The following is an 11,123-nucleotide window of genomic DNA, read 5'->3' as shown; positions in this document are numbered from 1 at the left end:
TGGGACAGGTCCAGGGGGCGGACGCCCCCCTGCACCTAACAATTGTGGAAAGACATAAGCACATAGTTCATGTTTACACAATCCTTCACACAAACCCCAGATAATGGTTGTGTGGATCTGTATTTTGCATTGAAATGCGTAAATAGGTTATTTTTTGTTTTCACCATATAGTGCTATGGGGAGTAAAGTTTAAATCACTTTTAATTCCACCATAGCCTCTTTTTCCTGCTAAAAATAAGCACATTTTGAGGAAGGGGTGGGGACAGTAAGATGATGGGGGTAGGAGAATGAGCAGAGTTGATCCACACTACATTTGTTGTATGAGAAATATTGGAGAACAATGCTCTTTTCATTTTGATCTCCTTTACATTTTATACACTTATAATGGTTATAATGATGAATTAAACAATCTGCTTCATTTACTATTTTTTTGGGTGTAATTTAATTGTTTATAAATGCAACATACAATGATCAAGTCTTGGTAGTGCAAGGTACTTTGCCACCCAATCTTCTCTGTTAAGACAGATTTTCAAGCCAAAGAACATGTTAAACCCAAATAAGCTGGCGATAAATTTTGTGCATCCAGACCTGCAAGCTCAAGACTATTCAGGCCTGCACCCTCAAGACTATTCACACCTTAGGCAACTACCTCTTCTGCCTAGTCTTTGTCCCAGGCCTCTGACCCTGAGATCTAGACAATAAAATATAGTTCATCAAATCACCTCATTGTTCATTTGCTCTTGACAGAGGTGAGCAGGTTTCTGCAAATTAATTTGTTGTTTGTCCATACCTTTGTTGAATTATTCACTAAAATGTTGTATCTTAGTTCAAACTGTAGAGCTAAGATCTTTGAAAACCCAGAAATGCTGCACATTAATGTGTACCTGTTGCTTACACACAGGGAACAACCACTCTGTTTGCTGAACCAAACTGAGTGACAATGCAGCCTATTAATGTACTAGGAACCACAGCTCTGTCTGGAATATTTGGTCATGAAGTGTCTTATTAGTGAATGAATAGGCTGCATGCTGAAGAATATTTGGTTCATCCCACAAAATGGCTGTCTGCATTGTGTGAGATGATAAATGCCCTTTGTTCTTTCTTCCCAAAAACAAAGAAGTTGCAAGAACAGTAATGTTCAGAATGTTTTTACTAATCCCATCTTTTTGTAAGAAAGTCCTGATTTTCTATGGATAAAGGGTAAGTTTGAATAAAAGATGGCTAGGGTGATTTAGACGAACCAAGGGTATAGCTAATTCATACTAGCCCACTCTCCCAGAATGTCCGGGAGCGGGAAACTCCCGAATTCCCGGTAGGTCTCCCGGACTATCGGTACCGAGAGAGCAGGCAAGTCTCCCGCATCCTGCAATTCGGCAGCAAAAATAGCGTGAATCGCGGTAAATTGCGCCATTTTGGCCCTGCAACAAAATGGCGATTTTGTCACGGGAGTGGGGCCAAAATAACGTGATTGATGGCAGCCCCACCCCCTCCAGCCATCCCACCACACACCCTATCCGGCATCTCCCGGAGGCCTCCAACTCAAAGTAGGCAAGTATAAGCTAATTCTACCACTTTTTTAAAATTCAGAAATGTTGGAAACTATTACATTATTGTGTGGTGAAGGCATCATGTTATGGGTATATTAGAAGTGTTATTAGAATGTTACATTTTAATGATGTTCAGTATGAGGGAACAGCATTTTGTTCTGCAAATTAATTTATCATCTCTTGCTGTGCATACATAATTATGTATGTCTCCTTCATCACATAGATAGATCACTGAGACAATTGTAGCCACCTAAACCTATCTACCCTTTGCAATTCACCTTCCCAATGTCCTTAAGTGTGAAGTTTAGGAAACACGTGCTTGGTCTGTTTTTAAGAACATGACACAAATACAAAAACTCATGAAGGCCGTATACATTCCCCTCACCTGCTTCATTCATCTCTCAGACCTGCTTTATTCATTACTTGTTTTCTTTTTTTTATGAAATGTCCATTTTCCTGATATAGGCCTGATGAATATAATTGTGCAAATTCCTACAATATTTTTCCCATAGAGAAGGTAGATTTTTTTGAAAGAGATGGGCCTTATATTCGACCATTTGTGTCTCCTTGCAAGAACAAGTTTCCACATTATACACATCACCTAAACACACAGTGGAAGCAACTATTCTGTGGGCTGAACCAATATTTCTGAGAATGCAGCCTATCAATTTGTGATTCATGCCTCAATGCTGTTCTCAGTCACTAGTGAATTGATAGACTAAACATTGGTTCAGCCCATGAAATGGACTGTGGGTAGATTACGGGTACACTTAAAAAAAATATGAAGGATTCCATGGGTTAGCAAACAGTATGTATTCAAGGCAAACATATACATGAATGTATAGTCACTTCATTTGCAATTAAAGCAAAAGAAACATTTGGTTTGATTTAGACTGAGCAAAAAATGTTGCCACGAATGCCTTACTGTCCTCCTTATAGTTTAATCAACTTTCTGTCCACTTGTATTTATTACTGTATTCCGAGCAGTAAATAAAATAAAAATTAGATTGTTTCAAGCACATTTCTTCCATTAAGTGTATATTAATGCAAGATGTCCACACAGTCAGGCTACTGCCTCATAAAGCATCTAGAAGATGGATAGGTCCGCACCAAAATTTCCTTTTCTTATTTACATGGAAGACCGTATTTGGAGAGGAACGACCTGTTGTAAACTATAACCGTGACCCCTTTTTCATAGGATGCCCAAATTGACACTTGTCATCCCTTTAGATATTGTGCAAGATAAAGACTGTAAAGGACTGATCTTAAATCACTTTATATCATCGGTGGTCTTGATAAAGCATCTGGAGTCTGGTACCAAGGATTGTAATTATTCAAGTAATTGGAAGGAATTGGGGCAGTCTTTCCAGCTGAAGGAAAGTCCCAGTGGGGGGTAACATTAGGGGAACATGGAGAGAGAGAGGATGAAGTGTGAGCCTGGTCTCCATCTGGAATACTAGAACCTTGTTTTACGAACTTTTTGTACTTGGACCTCTTGTTCTGAAACCATATTTTCACCTATCATGAAGAAAAAATTAAAATACAGGTTAAGTTCAATTGATACAAATGATACAGAACACACAAAGGAATAAACATATATTTACATATATTACATAAACAAGACAAAGATTAACTTTTCATAATTTCCACCCGTACGGGGTAGATTCAATTCCCCACATTGTTCTTTGGAACAACTCGGGGCACGCATCATTGCCGTTACTACGGTAATTGATGCTCATCATTACTGTTAGTACAGTAACTTTAATGGGCGAATTTCTGTTTGCGGCTCGAGCAAATATCAGCGTTGAAATGAACGTACTAACGGTAATGATGCGTGCCCCGCATTGTTCTAAAGAACAAAGTGGAGAATTGTATCTTCCCCTAGGTGTGGTTAGCATTAGGACTAGTAATTAATGGTCTTCCCATTCCTCAGTTCTAAACGTAGCCATATGCACTGTCATTCTGACAGCCAAGTACACATGCCTAGATGTAAGTGTGTACAGGCTACAAATAGTGCTATCAGATATTGATATGTACTCATGGAAAAATTGAGTTTGGAGGACAGCCATGGTCTGTACACACATATTGCACCACATAGGGTCCAACTGAGCGCCAACCAGTGATGTCCTGCTGTATTGCTGTGTAGGGTGTATTTAAGACTGAGGCCTCACCAGGTGTTGTTTATAAGAGTGGTGAAGATTTTACTTTCCTGATTAAAGACAAGTGGGGTCACTGTTTGGGCTTCCTGACAACTTATAGTATGTCACTGTGACTGCCATTGTGTTCATGACCATGCTGCTTAATATATGCCTCTACCTGTGCTTTAGAGATCACAGTAAGCCTCCCAAAACGTCTATTCCATTTTTTGTATTTACTGTGTTTAGTGTCACAAACAAAGTTTATGCACAAAAAATAAATAAATAAATGCAAATGAGTATGGTATCGATAGAAACGATGGTCTATAGCAGAGGTGTCCACACTCAGTCCTCAAGATCTACCAACAGTTCATGTTTTCAGGATTTCTTTAATCATGTACAGGTGAGTTCATCTATTTAGCTGAGTCAGTAATTATCCAACCTGTTTCTACAGACAGAAATCCAGAAAACATGACCTGTTGGTAATCCTTGAGGACTGAGTTTGGATACCTCTGTCCTATAATATAACACCCATTTATATGCGTTTTACAAATATTTAACACACATTTAACAGACACCAGTGAGTATGAGGTTTTAGTAACAGAGAAAACAGACAAAACATACATAATAAACTGCTATAAATATGTTTATACAAATTGCCTAATTATTAATGATATCTGTACAGTACTTATCCAGCTATAGTTACTTTTATGAATCATGAATATTCTTATTATGCACTTTCAGATACCTTTGCTTTTACGTTCCTTACTGGATATGCCTTATTTTAACTAATATTACTGAGCCTGCTTTTACTGATGAGGCTTCTGTTCTACTCACATGTATTCATAGACATGGGGACTTATTAAAATGAAGAATCCTAATAATTAATCTGAATAGCCGCCTTTTCTATTTATATAATTAATGGCCCCTGCCATTCTATCAGATACATGGGAATATGTGGAAACATACTTTAACTATTTGTAAAGTTTCTGATTCGTTGGCCTTTCTAACCATTCAGATGAGAGCCCATGACACACCCAGTTTGAATCGTTTAGCAGTGGATGCGCAAGAAAATATTAAGGCTTATTTTTATTGGGGCAGCACTTCTGCCTCACAGCACTGGGGTCATGAGTTCAGTTCCTGACCATGGCCTTATTTGTGGGAGTTTGTATGTTCTCCCCGTGCTTGCGTGGGTTTCCTCCGTGTACTCCAGTTTCCTCCCACACGCCAAAAACATACTGTAGGCTAATTGGTTGCTATCAAATTTACCCTAGTCTCTCTCTCTCTCTCTGTCTGTGTGTATGATAGGGAATTTAGACTGTAAGCTCCAATGGGACAGGGACTGATGTGAATGAGTTCTCTGTACGGTGCTATATAAATAAATGGTGATGATAATGATAGCTTTTTCTTTCAGGATATCTTTTTTGAGCTTGTTATATTTTTATCCTGTTGGACTATGTCATGTCTGACATTTGTGCTGTAAGATCAAATAGTGAGGTAAACAAATGTTACATGCTATACATATTTGGGGAGTTAAATACCTCCAAAACATCAGAAAAGTTAGCATTTTTTTTTTTAAATCAAAAACTCACTGGTGGATCAGACTGAGGTCAGGGCCAATCAGGGGCATTGTGCAAAGAGTTTTATTTGACAAAAATGCGGTCGCTTATTTGCTCCTATATGTTGAGAAAAATGCAATTTAAACAGCGAGTTTATGCTATTAAATCAACTTTCCTTTGCTCCTTACCTGAGTCTGTGTTAGGCCGAGCTGTGCGGCCAGCTCAGCCCTTTCTGGCAGGGCTAAATACTGCGTTTGTTGGAACCTCTGATTTAATGCCTGCAGCTGCAAACTGGAATATATTGTTCGAGGTTTTCTAATTTTCTTCCCTTTTCCATTAATCCGTATTTCTCCATTCTCTATAACTGTAGATTTCTCCAGCTCTGAAAAAAATAATATAACATGAGTGAGCCTACCCCAAACTAACACGAAAGTAAAACACTGCACATTCCAACAATAATAACATTTATATATATATATATATATATATATATAGTGACATAAGTGGAAATTTAGAAGTGGTGGTATGGAAGATATAAGTTAATGGCATTTAGATATGTATATATTTTTTATATACACATATTTGAGCTACTGACTTTTTTACAGAAAGTATATTTGAAACATGGTACAGACCGAGTTTATTAAACCCAGTCCTCAGGACTCCTAACAGTGCAGGTTTTACAGGGGACAAGGGAATAATTAGGACCACCTCTGGATCTGTTACAATGTGTCAGTCAGTAATGCATAGACCTGTGTTAAAGCGAAGGAGATATGGAAAACATGCTCCGTTAGGGGTATTTAAGAAACACTGGCATAGACTACCAGCAGAATTCATGTACAGTTAATCCTTCCGTGCATACTAAATAGAGAGTCTTTGCCATCACACCTTGGTGCACACTTTGTCAAAATAGAGGTTGCAAACCAAATGGGTGTAGTCATTATCATCATTTATTTATATAGCACCACTAATTCTGCAGCGCTGTACAGAGAACTCACTCACATCAATCCCTACTCCAGTAGAGTTTACAGTCTAAATTCCCTAACATACACAGACAAAGACACACGGGGAGAACATACAAACTCCACACAGATAAGCCCATGGTCAGGAATCAAACTCATGACCCCAGTGCTGCGAGGCAGAAGTGCTAACCCCTAAGCCACTGTGCTGCCCTATAGTCTATATTGTAAGTACTCGGGGACGTATTTTACTGATTGACACAGTGGTAGATCATAATAACAGAATTTGGGAAGTTATACCAGGGCTGAAAAGTCACTGAAAAGTTCCCTATTAAACCTCAGTGTTGCAAGCATGACTTTGGCAAGAATAAAGTGAATTTGGGGTAAGCATTCTGCTGTACATTCCAATGAAGATAGAGATGTGGTTCCTGTGGCTTACTGAAGTATAAAGCTTGCTGTGTATACTATAATATTAATTCACTAGTGAAGTTAATGAGTCAGTTGCTTAATAAATAAAAATAATAATGAAAAAGATCCAATAAAAAAACCTTTGTGTAATTTATGGTATTTCTAATCAATTACTGCACCCTATAAAACTGATGGATGTCTGTCATCTACGCACACGGAGACTGACATTTGTGGGTGGAAACAATAATAATTAGGATAGAATTGTGCCAACTATTCATAATTTACTGGGATTGTACCTGGTTTGGAACCTTTTTTTTTTCTAAATTTAAAATCTACAATTTTCCTGTATAGCCTAAACACACCGTGTGGATCCATTTATTCTATACATTTGATGAAATTCTCAGGGTTTAATTATCATAATAGTTATTGATGAAGACTATTTAAAATAAACCTTAAAACAATCCCAAACGAATCCCAAAAACAGACAATATAGTACATGATATACTTAGACGAACCAGCTCATCAGAAAGGTGTTTTTGGAATTTATTTTTCAATGTTTTCAAATAAGTGATTGCAGTCTATCTACGTGCTGAGAACACATGTACCCCCCTCCCCAAAAAATCCTCCCATAATATGTCCAACCTTTTCCCCATTACACCATATAAGTCTGCTAATCTAGTACCTCTGTCCCCTCTGGCTGCCAAAATTTGTGTTTGCCCTAGAAAAATGTGGACTGTTCAGTGACATCATTGGACTTCAGTGATGTCATTGGTTCCTAATGTATTGATAGGCACCCTGCGTGTCTCCCATGCATAAATGCATATGCCAATAAAGTTGGTTCTAAATATTAAATAGATTGCACCAATCATTTTTGGAAAACCATTTAAAATGAAAGTAAACACTACTTATTTAAGAGCGTATTTTCCCTCTAATTACCTGCAATTAGCCTGCAAATAAAAAAAACAGTAATAAAATGTATTTCACAAGGGCACAGCATTCCATAATGATTTTTATTATACAAGGGTATAATCAAAGAATATGATAGCTATATCTACTATCTTCACAACACTCCTCAGTTTTATTTATTTGACACTTTCTATTTATTGATGTTTTCATATGGATGAGAGGAGGGAACGGAGAAAGCATCAGTAAACCGTCAAGGATGAGTTGCAAACCCCCCCCCCCCCCTATTTGTGATTATTTCTTATAAATAAACAGATAGATAAACAGATAGATAGATAGATAGATAGATAGATAGATAGACACACACACACACACACACACACACATCCTTAGCACCATTTCATTTCAAGTTCTAAAGACTGATATAGTAGAATTGTTTATTTATTGTTATCATTTGCTAAATATATATGTACCATAATTAGAATAATTGCTGACATCTATATATAATAAGTAATAATTGTAATAACATTTAAAACATTGTAATAGTATATTTAAAGTTGTACTCATTAAAAAACTGTATAATTTGAGATACTGCTATGATCATACCAAGTAGGCAAATTTATTATATATAAATTTTTTCCCATAATACTGTGCAAATACACATAGATATATAAAACATGTATTACATATAAATAATATTTATGCAGATATAGCTGTTCAATTTCAAATAGAATTCCAATAAAATAGTCTATAGCAAAACAAAGCCTATTTATAAAAATAACGTTTTATCTATATCCCATTTTAATATATGTCTATTTTTGTCATTTTTCTAAGCATGTGCTTTTCGTTTGTGTCATTCTCATATATGACCAATTCCTTACATCTATAGCCCCCAGTGCAGAGATTTTAAAAGGAGCTATAGGAGAATTTATACATCAACACAACCAGCACAAAATACATGGACCGCGACTAATTAAGGCTCTCTGCTACTTTATGAGCAATTATATAAATAGATGTAGTAAACAATGTGTGTACAGTACAAATAATGGCAGGTAGAGATCATATATATCTAAGTTTGCTTTAGTATTGTTCAATCATGAGCACTTTGCATTTTGTTCTATGTTTATCAAGTGGAATAAACATGGTATTAAAACATATATAATGTATATAGATTTCAATAGGGTAAAATTCATTTTTAGTTATACACATATGTGCGAAATATACAAATGTATATGATTAGCGTTTTACTGTTAGGTAAATGTCCTTACATGGTGGAGCTACAGTTATAATCTATGTAGCGTTTCTCCTAATCTTGATAGTTTGTTACTCTACCCTGCCCTGCAAACAATAGGTATCATCTGCAATGTGATCCCTGTGCCTATGGATTTATCCACAGTAGAAACCGGACTCGTGCCTGATCTAGTGGATCCTTTTATTTGAGGTCTGATTTTTAGCAAGTAAGATTTTCCAGGACTACAACTCCCAGGTTGGTTCTCTTCTGCAGCTGTATAACTCGTCCTGTCAGCACATGATTAATATGCACATATACAAATAAACACGTGAATACATGGTCAGCAGGACTCTGCGATACCTCTATAACCCGAGGTGTCACTATGCCCCGTGTTTCATAAATAGGGAGCGAGGAAACAAACTGATGTTAACTATAAAAGTGCAGAAGTGCAGTCAGTAGATATTTGCAACCAAGTAATCCACAGGATCAATAAATAAATAATGAATTGGGTGTTGTATTTTTGGTAAAACCGAGTACACATCACTGCCCATTATTTTAAAAACTCTTTTCATGCCCTCCATTTACATAACAGAATTTTTTAAGACTCATTATACAATTTGATGATATAACATATCTACATTTAGCATGTGCAACACACAGCACACAGCACAGACATATCGATACAAGGTAACGACATAAGGTAATCATAGAGTTTAGAATCAGAATGTATTCCAAAAAGTACGGGCCAATGAACCCATGGAATAACGTATGCGAAAAGGTGGGCTACATATTTAAAGAAAGGTGGGGTACAAGGTGCACGTTAAATGTCATTAAAGCGCCCCTCAGAACAGAAATACATTATTTTGCACTTGATAATTGGGTTCAACTTACCGAGGTCTTCATGATGTCTCCCACCATGGCTAATTGTGTTACTGTAATGCTGATAGTCTAGGTAGGGGCTTCCGTTGTGATGGTGATTGGTTGAAGACGATGAATAGGGGTATAATGACCTGCCTCCATAGACTGATGCCCCTGGAGAAAACAGACCCTCATGTCCAGTCGGGTGGAAGCCATGCAATGGGTAATGTCCATGTGCCAAAACTGGAGAGTGCTGTCGTGTTTGAGGAGAAGATGCTGGTCCATGGCTGAACTCTAGGAAAGCAGCTTTAGATGGGTCCAAGAAAGTATCGGTAATAGAGGTCATGTCTAACTTTAGTGATCAATCGGTCCAAGTTTATGTCAAACCTGGTGGTGATCCATAGTCATCCTCCATTTCATGCCTTCTTCAGCCACCAGAAACTTAGCCAAACGTTACTATCCTGTCAATTGCCAAATGCATCTGGAAGTAAGCTCTACCAAACTCCGGGACCCGCCCCCCAAATCGTAATGGGTAGGCACTACTCCTGATGTCACCGATTCTCCCCAGGGATACCCTCATTAATATAATTATCTCTTGGTGCAGGCAGCTGTTTAAATGAAAACTGCTCACAACAACCTGAGCTGTTCTGCAGGTTACAACTTGCTCCAGCAGTCTGATCAACAAGAGAGGACGACATGAAGGAAGGAGGAACATTTTCTGCAAAGAATTAACTATGTACACATTTACAGTGTGAGAGTATCCATTTATGTATGTATTTGTACTTGCTGGTGTTGCTGTTATACATAATATAAACATAAAAAAAAATATGCTGCAGTCCAGCATATTCTCTAACTCAGTGTAATTATGGAAAACCACAGATGGTAATTTAAAGAGAGGGACAGAAATTAAATCTGGTGCACAAAAGGTGCTGTAATGTATCATAAGTAGAAAATAATAGCAAACGTCTGGTTTCTAAAGGTAACATATCTATCAATGTCCCTCAAGAGGTTGTAACTTCCACAGTACTGGCAATAAGAAAAACATCTATACTATAGAGCATAAGCAAGCTATGATGCTTTATCTGTTGTGAACTAAAAGCCCCATGTCGGTATGTTGGTACTTGTAGTTCATTACACATGACTCACCACTGGTACTCCAAATCTGCTATAGTGACTATTACTAAATAATATAAAAATTAAGTGAAATCTTAGTATGTCCAACACTGAAAACCCCATCATTGCTTATACTTATGTCTTTAGCATACAGTCTGACTGGGCCCATGACATCATGTATTCTGATATTAATATCCTACCTTATATATTAAATACATTATTACTACATATTTCCATTGTTCAATAAATATTGACTATATACTAAAATAAAATGTATAATAGATACTGTTTTAGAGATAACATTATAGACATAATAATGAAAAAAAAGGGATGTGCTGTGGACTTCTCCGGAAATGGTGCACATTAAAAAGTTGCTGTAATTCACTGAAGCCGATTGTATTGCAAATGTTATT

General features: G+C 37.1%; 1 protein-coding gene across 1 annotated transcript; it reads right to left on the bottom strand.

The window, feature by feature from the left end:
- Positions 1 to 2,341: 2,341 nt before the first annotated feature.
- On the bottom strand, positions 2,342 to 10,100 carry DLX4 (distal-less homeobox 4). The gene is made up of 3 exons (XM_075177228.1): positions 9,631 to 10,100; positions 5,430 to 5,623; positions 2,342 to 3,065 (listed from the first exon to the last, which is right to left on the bottom strand). Exons 1-3 carry the CDS (start codon positions 9,941 to 9,943, stop codon positions 2,823 to 2,825), a joined length of 750 nt encoding a protein of 249 aa, XP_075033329.1. The 5' UTR covers positions 9,944 to 10,100; the 3' UTR covers positions 2,342 to 2,822.
- Positions 10,101 to 11,123: the final 1,023 nt, after the last annotated feature.

This window comes from Mixophyes fleayi, chromosome 6 (assembly GCF_038048845.1).
Source record: "Mixophyes fleayi isolate aMixFle1 chromosome 6, aMixFle1.hap1, whole genome shotgun sequence".
Taxonomy (NCBI): Eukaryota; Metazoa; Chordata; class Amphibia; order Anura; family Limnodynastidae; genus Mixophyes; species Mixophyes fleayi.
This window is presented reverse-complemented; position numbering and strand designations above follow the sequence as displayed.

Coding starts and splice junctions, on each gene's coding strand:
- DLX4 (XM_075177228.1), bottom strand. CDS start 9,943: ATGACCTCTATTACCGATACTTTCTTGGACCCATCTAAAGCTGCTTTC. Junction 5,624..9,630: donor GAGACATCATGAAGACCTCG/GTAAGTTGAACC, acceptor TATTTTTTTCAG/AGCTGGAGAAATCTACAGTT. Junction 3,066..5,429: donor TCGGCCTAACACAGACTCAG/GTAAGGAGCAAA, acceptor TCTTCATGATAG/GTGAAAATATGGTTTCAGAA.